Source organism: Oryza brachyantha, chromosome 6 (assembly GCF_000231095.2).
Source record: "Oryza brachyantha chromosome 6, ObraRS2, whole genome shotgun sequence".
Taxonomy (NCBI): Eukaryota; Viridiplantae; Streptophyta; class Magnoliopsida; order Poales; family Poaceae; genus Oryza; species Oryza brachyantha.
In genome coordinates, this window is record NC_023168.2 from 3,309,172 (window position 1) to 3,324,276 (window position 15,105).

Below are 15,105 nucleotides of genomic sequence, written 5' to 3' on the forward strand. Positions count from 1 at the left end.
TCCAAGTCTCCAATTGCGTGCTGAAAACAAGTGATGATTAAAGGTCTGATTCAGGGGGTGATTGCTTGGAAAAAGTCACGTGTATATTTGCAAATAAAAAATAATTTATTATCGAAACTTTATATACATATTCTTAGTAATATAAAAGGCACAGCTAGAAAAATAAATTACGATGAAAAACAACTTAAAATTAATTTAAAATTTATTTAAAGTAAAAAATTTAAATTTTAGTTTATAAGCAGAAGCAAAGCGAAAATATAAGGGCATCAAATGGTGGTACTATGTGATTGTTACTCTTTCTTGGTTTTATATTACATGTCACTTTGTATGTGTTCTAAGTTAAACATAAGTTTAATCAAGTTTATAGAAAAATATACAAGCATTCACATTACTAAATTAGCTTTATTAAATTATAGTTAATTATATTTAGTATATTTATTTGCGTTGAAAATATTGCTACTTTTTATATAAACTTAATTAAATTTAAAGATGTTTGACTTAGTTAAAACCCAAAATAACCTAAAATAAGGAGGAAGGAGTAGAAATCAGAAGGCAGCAAGGACTAAGCAGATTTGTCATTTAGAAGATGATTTTTTTCTTTTGGATCTCTTGTTGTCTGCTGTTGACTTATTATAGCTAAGAGTTATTTTTAAAAACTTAATTTGAGAGTTACTTTTAGGGTTTTTCATCTTTGTATATTTTCTAGCATGGACTTTTAAACCCTAAATAATAATAAATATGTAAAACAAGTACTTATAAATAGTTTTGTTGCTTCATTTGTATCTCCATCACTCCACCGCGTAATACTTCCTCTATTTTATTATAAGGATACTAATCTTTTCGGGAATTTAACTATTTGTCACTATTACATTTACCAACTCCTCGAATGCTCCTCTTGGTTTTAGTCTTCCAAAATTGCCACGGGAGAGATTACCCCGACAAACAGGACTAGCTCCAATATCGGTTTGTCTTAAATTATAGTCACTTGAATCTTTGTGCATTGATTTACCCTGGACTTAGCAATGGTAAAGTAAAAGGAGTCCTATAAATCAACGGCAAAAGAAGATTCCTCCAATTTTCCTCTGCCTCAACCCTCCATCCCGGATTAGTTTAGTGTCAAATCCTATAGAAATTTGAACCCTCCACTTTTCCACCAAAAATCCTTCAAACCAAAGGAGGAAATTGATAATGGTACTAGTTCTAGTGACAGATCTGTAGTGCTGATATGCAAGTGGAAAATCAGTATTTGGTAAGAAGCACATTAAGATAACACCTGCCATTGAAGTCATGTTATCGGTGTGATTATTCCCAGTGTTTCCAGATGGAGGATGCTACTGTTATGGTCACACATGCATGAAGGGGAATAGTATGCTCTCTGTTTGTTCCATTCATGAGGCCACCAAAGTTCTAAGAACAGATTGAATGTGAGGATCCAATGTTCAAGCATCAGACCGTATGCACCGCTTAGCCACATAGTCTTCTAGAGAATAATATCATACAAAAAGATGCATTGGACTATTGCCCTATAATCTTGTGATCATATTTGTTAGTAGAAGATCTGAAATACTACTAAGCTCATTCAGTTGGTTTCATAGGACATCCTTTTTGTGTTGTACCTTCAATGATGTTGGCATTAATCCTCCTAAGGGAGTGCTGTGCTACGGCTCTCCTGAAACTGGGAAAACACTTCTCTCTAGAGCAGTAGTGGCCAATCGCACAGATGCTTGCTTTATCCGTGTCATTGGAAGTGAGCTAGTAGTTCAGAAGTATGTTCAGGCCAGCATGGTTCGACAACTACGAGCTTGTTTGGTTGGTGCCCTGAAAAAAAATTGCCTGGCTTGAACACCTCTCTGAGAAATTTGGATGATTGTTTGGTTGCCACCCTGAAGCTCATTCTCCCATGTCTGGCCTGAAGCATCCATGCATGCAATTAGCCTGAGCCAGGCCATCAGAAGTGGTCGCCTGAAGATCAGGCATAGCCATGCTATGCTTTACCACTGTACTCTCTCTCTTTAACTTGATGTATTTGAGAAAAAAAATTATTCTCCTTCATTTCTCCATCTTGTTCTTGGTATGAATAGCTGGCAGATGAATTTTGTTCAAGTGAGCAATGTACTATTGTAATGGCTACAAGATTAGTATATTTTCCCTTAGCATTTGATTAGTAGCTAAATATTTAAAGTATAATCTCATTCTTACACTCAGGCAACTGTGCACAACCAAACAAGTTAATGGTCAGGCTGCCTGGCCAGACAAGATTCATCTATTTATGAGCTGCCTTTCAGGCATGTAAATTTACCAGGCATGTTGTTCATGGCACCAACCAAACAGGCTCTACCTTCCAAATGGCCCGGTCAAAGAAGGCCTGTATCGTCTTCTTCGATGAAGTTGATGCCATTGGTGGTGCTCGTTTCGACGATGGTCTACCCAACATAAGACAAACCAACCATTTCTAGATACATACACATATTCACACCAACATCATAAATATTTTTAAACTAATTTATATTAATAACTTAATTTACAAACTAATTGTTTATTCCAAAATATTAATCATCAACGTGGTCTTGCAATTGGCGGTGACAATGAGGTCCAGCGCACTATGCTTGGGATTGTTAACCAGCTTCATGGATTTGATGCTAGAGGAAACATCAACACGCCTGATACCTTACTTTTCTGTGCCCCTCCTTTGGATCTTATGCAAGCTTCTTATTTGTTTCCTTTTCTTACTCAAAAAGAAACCTGGGCTGTTTTCTGCATCATTTGAAACGCTGGACAATCTTCTGTTTAGAATATTCAAATATCACAATGGGAGGATGCATTGGCTCCCGTCATTTCGTTTTTTAGAGGAATAAGTGAAACCACTTTTTTGCAAATAAAAAATAAATTGCAGATAAAACTTTTATATATATACGTGTCCATAGCAACTCAAAAGCGAAATGTGTAAAATAAAACATAATGAAAAACCACAAAATCAAGTCTAAAATTAAGTTTTAAAATTTAAATTTTGATTATAAACGGTTGCAACTACGAAACGGAACCCACTGTGTTGTGCCCTGCACTTTGCCGCAGTATAGACGTACTGATATCAAGTCATGGAGGACAGCACGAGCAAAGGCAACCTTTTACCACGACACGAGCAGAGCAACTTTTTTCTACTTGGAAATGGTGAAAATGGTGATGGTATTCCTCGAGAAAAGGATGATCACGACCAGGAAAGGTGTAGATGAAAGGTAAAGTTGTGGACTCGATTCAGCAAAACCATCGAGGGAACCATTGAAAAGATTGAAATCTTCTCCCATCTCTGTGAAAATTAAGTCAGAAGCGTCTTGAGGCCTGAAAAAAAAGCTTAGAAGCTCACATGTGATCGAAGACTCCAGTGGCAGTTCGGCTAATTAGTGCATCCAAAACGAGAAAAGTCATTAGCATATAATTAATTAAATATTAGCTATTGCATACTTAAAATAGATTAATTTGATTTTACATAATTTAATTAAAAAATAGTTCGAAAAATATGTACATTAGCGTTGCGTTTGCGAACATGCCGTCTCACCAACTTGGATCTTCTTAAAGCAAGATACCCGTGAATACAGACCTACTAGCAAGTTATGCGACATCGCACGGTTAACTGGCTATCAACATATGTGGTAGTTATCTCAGTTTTTAAAACCAACAATAACCATGTGCTGTAATTCTGTCAGTTTTTTAAATCTCCCACCTCATATTTTCGCTTCTGTTTCTGCTTATAAACCAAAATTTAAATTTTTAATTTTAAATTTGGAGTGATTTTGTGGTTTTCTCATCGGAGCTTTTTTTTACCCTTGTTTTTTAATTATGAAGAACACATATATAAAATATTTATTTACAAATTATTTTTATTTATAAATATATGTTTGGCTTTTTCCCAAAAAAAAGATAATCACCCTACGGTTTTTCACATTTAGGGCTTATTCCGTATTACCACCGGGCAAGTGGCGTACGACATGGTCCGAATCCGGATGATCCCACGACGCACGCACCGCTCCACTCTGGCAACGCACGGAAGGAAGGAAGGCGGGCGATTCCGGCGCAACGCGACGCGCTGACCCAGAAACACACACAGGGCGGAACGCATAAAAAAACGGCTTTGGCCTGCTTAGTTCCCAAATTTTTTTTTCAAAAACATTCCATCAAATCTTTGGATATCTAAATGAAGTATTAAATATAGATAAATCAAAAACTAATTGCACAGTTACGGAAGAAATCTTGAGACGAATCTTTTGAGCCTAATTAGAAAGTGACTAGCTATATAAATACTACAGTAACCAACATGTGCTAATGATGAATTAATTAGGCTTAAAAGATTCGTCTCGCGGTTTCTAGGTTAGCCATGAAATTCTTTTTTTATTCGTGTCCAAAAACACCTTCCGACATCCGATCAAATATTTAACGTAACATTTTTCTAAAAAAATTTTCTCAATCTAAAAATCCCTTTTAACAAGCTTCCGATCGTTCGTCAGGTCAGGTCGCCTCCCCGCCGTCCCCCAGGCGAAACGGCACCGAGAACAAAATTGCGGCATGGGCATGGGCATCGGCATCATGGCTCCCTCCCCGCACGCGGTTATCCCGCCTCCGTGTAGCCGGCGAGATGTCGCGCAAAAGCATCTTGTCGCGGTGGGGTGACACGACGGACGACGACTTGGGCGGGCCGCTGCTCCCTCCCGCCTCGTCCCGCTGCGTGCTGCTTCCCTTTTCCGCGCTGCCGCCTAGGCCTGTACTATCTATCACTCATCACTCGCCCTGCAAATCTGCAAACTTTTTCCATATCCAGAGCGAATTGAGGGAATCGCATTCCTGCGTGTGTGCAGCAGCATCGTCACCGATGACCGATCGTCCTAGCCGGTCGACCCGCATTCCTCGCGCACGATGGGCAGTGGCGGACAGCGTGCGCGCCCGGGGGCCGGTCGGCCCGGCGGTCACTTCCTCCTCGGGCCTCTGCCACCGTAGGGATGTACTACTACCAGTAGCAGGATCGAGCTTAATACACAGGGATTTTCTTCGTCCCACAGAAAACAAATCTAAAAAAAACATGTGACCCTTCCTACGAGAATCGAACTAGATAGTAAACTCTCTGTCCAAAATTAGGCCCGGTTTAGTTATCAAAATTTTTTTTAAAGACATCACATCGAATCTTTGGACATTTAAATGAAGCATTAAATATATATAAACATTAAAACTAATTACACAGTTATGGAGGAAATTGTGAGACGAATTTTTTGAGCCTAATTAGTACGTGATTAGTCATAAGTGCTACAGTAACCTAGATGTGCTAATGACGGATTAATTAGGCTCAAAAGATTCGTCTCGTAGTTTCTTGGCGGAATCTATAATTTATTTTATAATTAGACTACGTTTAATACTTTAAATATGTGTTTGTATATCCGATGTGATGTTTTTGCAAAAAAATTACCCACTAAACAAGGCCTTATTGTGAGGGTGTACCAGTAACTTACCACTCTTTAAAATGGAAAAAAAGGAGTAATCAGCTGTGACACGAAAAAAAACGAGGCTTAGGCTGCTTTTGTCACCCTGCATAAGGTATCTAACTTCTCTCTTTTTTCGCGCGCACACTTCCCGAGCTGCTAAATAGTGTGTTTTTTTAAAAATTTTCTATAGAAAAGTTGTTTAAAAAAATCATATTAATCTATTTTATATTTTTTTAATAATTAATAATTAATTAATCATGTACTAATCTATTACTACGTTTTTCCTACCGAGATAAGTTATCTTGCCTCCTTCCAAACGAACAGGGCCTAAGTATAACACTGTTGGTACATATGCACGGCACCCACCGGCGAGCTGAGTTCGCCGGTGATCCGCACCGTTTTTCCGACGTGGATTCGATCAGGGTGGGTTCGTCTCCGTTGCGTTGGTGGGGGCAGCCGGATCATTCAGAACTCGTCAATGGTCTCGGCACGCGCGTCTCCCACCTAACCAAACGTTTTCTTTCGAAGTCGCCGGGCCAATTGCCCATATTTCTCACTGGCTCGCCGCGGTTGCCGTGCGTATCAGCTGGAAATTAAAGGCTACTTACTCGAATATGACGGCTGCAATTTCGTGTGGAGTAAGAGAAGTATAATAGCAGGCTATAAGCTGGCTATATGCTTAAGTGGAGGAGAGAGTAGTCAAGAGAGTATAAGTAGGCTATTAGCTTGTAGGCAGTTTGAGCACAGAATCCAAAAAACTCTGTGAGAGTAACATGTGGATCCTACATTAATCATGAAGAGCTAACTAGTATATTTATAGGGTAAAAGAAGACTATAAAAAATCTTAACCTTGCGCAGGAAATCGGCAAACTCTCTGCCACGTCCGCGTAATTACCCGTGTTTGTGACCCGCCACTACCAGCCAGCCAGCATGCATTACCTGTTCGTGCAAATGATTGGAAACACTAGCTAGTAACTAAACAAAGACCAGTACTTGCTCCCTCCGTCCGTTCCAAAATAAAAGCAGCTTAAACTAGAGAGATGGTTATTTTTAGAACGGAGATAATAATATAGTACTACGTAATTAATTACTTATTTATGCTAGTATAATATTACTTTTGATGGGTATAACCCCTTCGTTACTTATGGTGAGTTACAAGGATCACCAATTCATTACCGCTTGCCGATAAAACGAGTGGTTGTTTGACTTTTTTAAAGAAAAAAACCTAAACGATATTATGCAAATAAAAATAACATAAATAAAATATTTTATATATGTTAGAGATATGATCCGAATTATTATCTGTAATATATTTGGATTATATTACTAGTTTCCTACTATGTTTCTCCTAACCGTTTTCTATTTGGAGTAGGAGTAGTATCAGTTTCCTAATAGGATTTTGTTAGTCTTTTTCTATTAGGACTCTTTAATTTCCCCTTATATATATCTCTTGTAGGCTGCATGGAAAGTGTGCGACGGCTCGGCATATTCCCCTGCTATTGTAATTATCACCTCATAGTGGTTATTGCCGGTTGGCGTCCGTGGTTTTTTCCCGTAAGGGTTTCCACGTTAAATCTGCTTTCTCGGTTATCTGGCCAATTTTCCTAACAAGTGGTATCAAAGCCAAGATCCGATCTACCGGTGGCAGCGTTCTTCGTCGTGTATCTACGGTCGGCGGTGGCTGTTCCGTCCAATACCTATCGTGCACTCAAAGCAGTACAGCAGCAAACAGCAAAGCAATTGTATCGTCTTGAAGTGTCAAAAGGTTCTTTTTTTGGCGGAATTTTCTACGTGCACCTCAGCCTTCGTACCAAGGAACTTTTCTTTTCTTTTGGAATCTATTATATTTTTTGATCTGCAATTTTTCTCAAAGTCTTTCACCAAATTAGACATTGAGAAGTTTGATGGCAAGATCAGTTTCAGCATATGGCAGGTTCTTATGAGAGTTTTCTTGTACAAGCTGGTGTTTGGAAGGGAAAAATAGTTCACTGAGGAGATTTTGGTTCTGTTTATCACTTTGATCAAATTTTCCAAGAGATTTCAATACTTTGTTTCGCTGTTCTGTTGTGTTCCCCTAATTTATACCAACAACTTTAGGATTTGATTCTATGGCGAGTTTTGAAGTATTATTCAATGCTCTTATTTTGATTACGTGATTTCAGATGAACTGCTATGAGCACATGACCAATTTTTCATGAGGTTTATCAGGAGATTCAAGTACTTCGTTTTGGTTCGTATCTCTGTTGGATTCTACCAATTTATACCAACAGGTTTAGTGTTTTATTCCCATTGCGATTTTGAAGTATGGTTCACTGCTCCTGTTCAAAATAAGCGAGATTCTCGTTGTCCTCAAGTTTGGTTCGTGCTTATTATAGTCCAAAAAACTATTTGCCGCAAGGTGATTTTATCTATATGAGGTTTCTGGTGATTTCAATTTTTATGCTACAAGGGAATTCGTCTCAAGGTAGAGATTGTTAGAGATATGATCCGAATTATTATCTGTAATGTATTTGGATTATATTTAGTTTCTTACTAGGTTTCTCCTAACCGTTTTCTACTTAGAGTAGGAGTAGGATTAGTTTCCTAATAGTATTCTGTCAGTCTTTTCCTATTAGGACTCCTTGATTTCTCCTTATATATATCTCTTGTAAGCTGCACGGGAAGGGTACGACGGCCTGGTATATTTCCCTGCTATTGTAATCATCACCTCATAGTGGTTATTGCCGGTTGGCGTGCGTGGTTTTTTCCCGCAAGGGTTTCCACGTTAAATCTGCTTTCTCGGTTATCTGGCCAATTTCCCTAACAATATATGTATTCTTAGCGATTTAAAAAATAAGGTTGAAAAAATAAATTACGATAAAAGCCTCTAAACATAGTCTAATTGAAAGTAAAAGATTTAAATTTTGACTTATAAACATAAGCGAAAGTGAAAAACGTTCAGACAAATGAAGACCATCAGGGGCGGAGACAGGAGTCGGGCTGCAGCCCTACTACTGATCCTAAATATGTATTGAAATTTTATTTTAAAACTTTAAAAACTGAAGATAAAAACAAAATTATATAAATTCAACTAATTGGGTCTGCTCCGCGCTGAAGACCATGTAACGTGCACTCCGGCAGTACGTTCAACCAAAATCACGAACGGATCGATGCGATTTCTCGGTTGATGCTGTACAATGGAGAGATTCCAATCTGTGAAAACTCAAACGCCAACAAACACGGTGCCAACCGATGCAGCTGTGTGGTGCTGGCTTGGCTCCTTCACTGTACATGCCTCAAGCTAGGCGTGAAATTTCCAAGGGAGGGTTGGGATGGACATGGACTGGACTGGTCTGGTCTGTCCCATTTTCTACCTCCAGAACACCAGCCTGCACATTCTGCAGGCTGCAGCTTTAGTTCAAGTCAAACGAAGTGAAATTAGAGTAACAAAACAATTATGATCACTGTTGTTTTCGCGGCATGATATGTACACATTGTCTAATCTGAGAGGAGAACTATTTGCCTTCAAAGAGGCAGTAGGCCAATGTTGACCAAATTAATTAACCTATTTGAATCAGTCACATATGTCAAGGTAACATTGTGGGGGTCAATTGACATAAATAGTGCCAACAAAATGGTAAGAAACGAATTTTAGTGTAAAGAGATCAATATGCCACTTTTTTTTATTTTGTAGATATGCAAGATTTATGTTGCTACATTTTGTTTCTGTTTGAAAGTATACTAGTTGTCTTCACCCCAAAATCATTTTTATGTTCAGTTGACATGAGAGGCAAACTATTCATGCACACCAGCTTCCATGCATGATCAAGATAGGGAGGCTAATTATTCCATTAATAATTTTCTATTTGTTTGCCCAAACCCAAAGTATACCAATCACACTATAGGCTTTATCATTAGTAGCATGTTTGGATCCTAGGTTTACCCAGTAAGACTTGGCATCTGGCCTCAGCCATCTGATAGAAAGATAAAAGTGTTAGACACAGGTGAAATGTTAATTGAGGCGAGGAAAAGAAAACCAAAATGCACCTTATGTATGTAACCAGACTCACAACGGGCTAACAACCATTATCCATTGTATCCCATATGCACAGAACATGTTGAAATGTTATCTAAGGTTAAATGGAATGGTGAACCACTAACATGACTACATGCTCACCAATCATCAGAAACAGTATTTTCTTTAGAACACGGTGTTACCATCAGCGTGAACTTTATTAATCATTTCTAACAAAGAGGGCGGAGAGACGTGAGATAAAAGAAAAACTATCCTATTATACAGTTAATACTCCGTATGTAATAGCACAAAACCTTATTCAGCCAGTCCAAAACCCTTGTCCCTTACAATTATGCAGCTATAACCTTAGTCCTTGTTTAGTTGCATAAAAATTTTGGCAAAAGGGTCACGTCGAACGTTTGACCGGATGTCGGAAAGGGTTTTCGGATACGAATGAAAAAACGAATTTTGGATTCCGTATGGAAACCGCGAGACGAATCTTTTGAGTCTAATTAATTCGTCATTAGCACATATTGGTTACTATAGCACTTATGGCTAATAATGTATTAATTAGGCTCAAAATCTTCATTTCACGATTTCTCCCATAGTTGTGTAATTAGTTTTAATATCCATGTATATTTAATGCTCTATTTAAGTGCCCAAAGATACGATGCGATGTTTTTGAAAAATTTTAGAGAACTAAACAGGGCCTAATCCATTTGTGGTTATTGCCTCAAAAATTACACGGCTAGAGTGACCTCATAACAACTACTACGTCTCTAAATAGGGACTTTGGATGATTTGCCATCCTCCCGGATGACGTATTTCCAAATGGCACTTTCTTCATGAACTTTAACTATTTGCCACTCGTTCTATATGTTTTATTGATTCAGTGCCACTTTTGCTTAGTTTTGTAGGATTATAGCTATATAGGATATCTTATCTTAATAATAATTATTTTCTAATTGTTAATTTGAATTTAAAATTTTATAATTATATTTTTACATGAAAACCATTTACCTATATTCTAAATTGTACTTGTTCATAAACTCTTTTCTACATAATATTTATTTATAATTCAAATTCCAGATACTTCTAAATTGTATTTATATATTGAAAATTATTACAAATAAAACAATTGATATTAAAATTGATATTGAGTGAAGAGTTCATCTATAAATACAATTTGTAAACAACTAAAATTTCAGTGAATCAGATTAGAAATACAATTTAAGATTTGAAAATAAAAAAAGGTCCATATGTAAATTAAGAGAAAATGTCAATATATAAATACAATTTAGAAGTATCTAGAATTTAAATTATAAATTAAATATTATGTAGAAAAGACTTTATGAACAAGTATAATTTAGAATATAGGTGAATGAGTTCCATGTAAAAACATAATTTAGACAATTTTAAATTCAAATTAACAATTAAAAAATAATTATTATCAAGATAAAAGATCTTGTATAGCTAGAATCCTACAAAACTAGACAAAAGTGACATTGAATCAACGAAACCTATGAAACCAGTGGCAAATAGTTAAAGTTCACGAAGAAAGTGGTATTTGGGAATGTGCCATCCCGGAGAATGGCAAATCATCCAAAAAACCTTCTAAATAAGATTATTTTTCTGTTTTTAGATAACTCTTCGTCTTATTTGAATTCTTTTTACTAGATGATAAAATATGAATAGTAATTTATGCGTGACTTTTCTAAAGGTTTTTTATAAATTTTTTAAATAAGACAAATGTTCAAACTTTAGACACGTAAATCAGAAAATAAAGTTATATAAAAACAGAGGAAGGTCTATGATCAATGACCGACTAACCACTGACTTCACTCAGTCCTGTGGCAAAAACTCTGCAGGCTGAACACACCCAGTGATGACTTCTTTGAAAGAAATAATTTTTGGAACTGTGAAGGACTGTATTTCAATGAAAAAAATTCTATATAGCCATTTGAAACAAATAAATGTCCCTTTCAAATTCTTTAGGAATGTCTCGAAATATAGACATTTTTGGAGAATCTGTAACGTGTGGTTCAGCCTTTTAGAAAATTACTTCTAGATCCATCTATCTTTCAATATATGTGTTTTTTTTCTCGACCCAAACTATTATTCCTTTAACTTTTCATCTATTTTCCAAGTACATAAAATTAAGTTAATATGACACACAAATCTTTATTTATTTCAATTCACCCGCCATTTGGATGCTTCTCGGCGGCTGAGAAGAGCAGTAACGGAGACGATCCGACCCGAGGAAGACGAAGAGAAAGAGAGCGAGAGGGACCCCGTGAGGTTTGAGTCAAACTGGGCGACCAAAACGCTCCTCTCCTTCGACTTGTTGACCAAGTCCATCGTCCATGTCCATCCCCCCCGTCCGTAGAAGATCCTCCACGCCTCATCCATGGAGAACCCCATGGCTATGCCGCAGAAGATCCGGGCAGTGAGCTCCACGTAGCCGCCTCGCTGCTGTGCTCCGCCTCACCTTCATATACGAGGCTTCCTCTGCCTCGCTCACCCACTTCTTCTTCTCCTCGTCTGCTCGATCCAAGAAGCCAAGAAGCGAAGAAGCGAGCTAGCTCGTGACCGCCGCAATGTCTTCTCCGCCGGCTCTCCATGGCCCCGCGGCGCCTGCCGAGGTGGCGGGAGGAGGGGGAGGGCCGTCGCCGATGGTGATCAGCAACGGCGTGCTGCTCGCCGCGGTGATCTTCTTGTTCATGGTCGTGGTGTTCGTGTTCCTGCTGTACCTCTACGCGAAGCGGTACCTCGGCGCGAACCCGATGTTAGCGCCGGTGTCGCCCTCGTCGAGGTTCCTCTTCCTCGACGCGTCCCCGTTCCCGCGCCGCGGGCTGCCCGCCGCCGTGCTGCGGGGGCTCCCCGTGACGGTCTACGCGAAGCCGGGCGGGGGCGGCGCGGGCGCCGGCGAGGGGCTCGAGTGCGCGGTGTGCCTGTCCGAGGTGGCCGACGGCGAGAAGGTGCGGCTGCTGCCCAAGTGCGAGCATGGCTTCCACGTCGAATGCATCGACATGTGGTTCCATTCCCACGACACCTGCCCGCTCTGCCGCGCGCCCGTCGGCTCCGACGCCTGGGAGCTCACCGCGGAGGGGCTGCCGCGCGTGCCGCGCGAGGAGCCGGCCGCCATGGAGTTCCCCATGTTCCCCACCAACGTCCTCTTCTGGGGCACCCACGACGACGTCGCCAACCACCCGTTCCGTCCCCCGCCGCCGCCTCTCGCGACCGCCCCCTCCACGAGCTCCTCGGCCTCCGGACGCCGGAAGGAGAATCTCGTGATCGACATCCCGACGCGCTCCGTCGCGGCGGACTCTGTCACGTCGTCGTCCGCCTCGACGCCGCTGCCGGCGAGCAGGATGTCGGAGGACATGAGGTCGCCGGTGTCCGCGCGGCTCCGGTCGCTGCGCCGGCTTCTGAGCAGGGGCAAGCAGGCCGTGGTCGGCCCGTCCTTCAGCCCGCGCGGCGGCGGCAGCGGAGACATCGAGCAGGGGCTCGCCGGCGCTGACGCCGCGTGCCCGCCCAAGACTCCCAAGACGCCGCCGGCGGCGAACTGATCCTTCTTTCCGAAGCTCCGAGATGCATTGGCTCGCCTCGCCGATCACCGGAGAGTACACATGTGTTCATTCTTTTTTTTTCCTATTCTTTTCTGATCCTTTCTTTTGCATTTAAGAAAACAAAGAAGAAATTTTGATCAAAAACTCTGATGTAAAAAGAAGATGACAGCATTGTTGTAAGTTCATTATTGGTGATTGGAGGATAAAGTTAATGAATTTGTTCATATGTCCATGAAATTGTTGATTTGTTCTTACTTATCTTGGCCTTGATGTGATATTTCCTACGGAGGCATATGTGTTTCAGTTAAACTCTGCTTCTCATTCTTCTTCAGAAGTCAGCACACTATGTTTGAATTCTTCTCTCTTTTTTCCAAAGGAACATGTCTGAATTCCTGTGAAACAAAAGCCACTACTGTTACTGACACGTTGTCCCAGCCCCAGGATTAGGAAATGATTAGGTGTTGAAGTATTTGATTTGGACCCCAAATTCAAAGGACGATTCCTGAATACATCAGCAAGAGAGAGGAGAAAAGAAGGCACCAAATGGAATTATGCCTAACAAAAGTACATCAACTGTACACCGGCGAGAAATATGAAGTGTGTAGGCGACAAGCTCTGCGCTTTTTAGGCAAAAGAGTTGGTTTTTGCTGATGAAAACGTCCTCCTGTAGGCCCCAATTCCCCAACTATGTTTGAAAAATGATACAATTATCGGCACTGTATCAGCAATTAAGTATCAATCTTTCCCCCAAACTTTTATAGCTATTCACAATGCATCAAGAAACGAGCACGAACACTTGTCATTGGCTTAAAAAACTTTCATATTTTTTTAGAGAATAAAAATTATTATCTGGTCGGATATACGTAGTCTTTTTAAATTGGGAATTTAGTCATTCAAATAATCTAATTTGAAACTCGCACCACGAAGATTTTAACTCAGAAACTGAAGATTTTAACTCAGAAACTTAAGACGCTATCAGGTCATTGTATCCAGTAGACGACATGCTCTTTCACAGTGTAGCATCTCCTAGTATTCAGTCGCTTCAAGCCTCACCTCATGCCATCACGGTTTTCAGTTCAGAAAATATCCAGTTGCTTCAGATATACCAGCTGCTGCATGCCTTCATGGATTCTCCCTGGATAACACAAATTCTTCTACCACTCTGGCATCCAAAATACGATGATGCTCTCACAGTGCCAGCAACGATTCATTCCGTGAAGCGATTCTTCAGCGCGTGTGCGTGCGATATGGATATATATTTGCTGATCAAACACGACACGGTCAGTCTCAGTACGTCTCGCCGTGTGCTTGCCACAAAAAATAAAAGTCGATGCGATTCGATGCAAAACTTTGACCCTTCCTCACGCTGATTTGCCTTAATAAATTTCTTTCCCTCTTTCTGACACAAGTTGCACTTGACTAATTGCTCCATTCGTTTTTCTCTCCTCTGCTTGCCACTGAATTTCCAAGCAAACGACCCTCGTAGCAGCCTCTCTCTCTGTCAGGTTATCAGGTCAGTCAACGACATGGGAACAAACTCTATACATATACATATATACATATAGTTGTATCATTAATATGAGATTTAACAGTGTCAATACTTTCTGTTGGGTGGAAGCAGAAACAGTTATGAAAGTATTTTTTATTTTGGACGTGAAGGAAGTAGCTACATCTAGTTGTAGGATCTAATTTTCCTAAATTTTCCTATATATAAAAAATATAATATATATATATAGAGTCTAGCTACGGTGAGTTGCAACTCACGGGCTCCTCCGTGAGTCGGGGTCCAAAAACATATCAAATCATCTCTAAATTTTGATTTATATGGCTCACTAGATTCTTCGTATCAAAATCTGGTACCACGCAAAAAATTTTCATTTTTGAAGTTTTTTAAGTATTTTTTTTGAGATTTTTAAAAGTGATACATAACACATTGATTATTTTATTAATATAGTACGGTCACTTTTAAAAATCTCAAAAAAATACTTAAAAAACTCTAAAAATGAAAATTTTTTGCGTGGTACCAGATTTTGATACGAAGAATCTAGTGAGCCATATAAATCAAAATTTAGAGATG

The 15,105-nt window shown here is 39.7% G+C and overlaps 1 protein-coding gene across 1 annotated transcript; it reads left to right on the forward strand.

Moving 5' to 3' along the window:
- The first annotated feature begins 12,001 nt into the window (after nt 1-12,001).
- LOC121054755 (RING-H2 finger protein ATL3-like) lies at nt 12,002-13,258 on the forward strand. Its single transcript, XM_040525350.1, has one exon. The coding sequence runs from the start codon at nt 12,057-12,059 to the stop codon at nt 13,026-13,028; it is 972 nt and encodes a 323-aa protein (XP_040381284.1). The 5' UTR covers nt 12,002-12,056; the 3' UTR covers nt 13,029-13,258.
- Nucleotides 13,259-15,105: the final 1,847 nt, after the last annotated feature.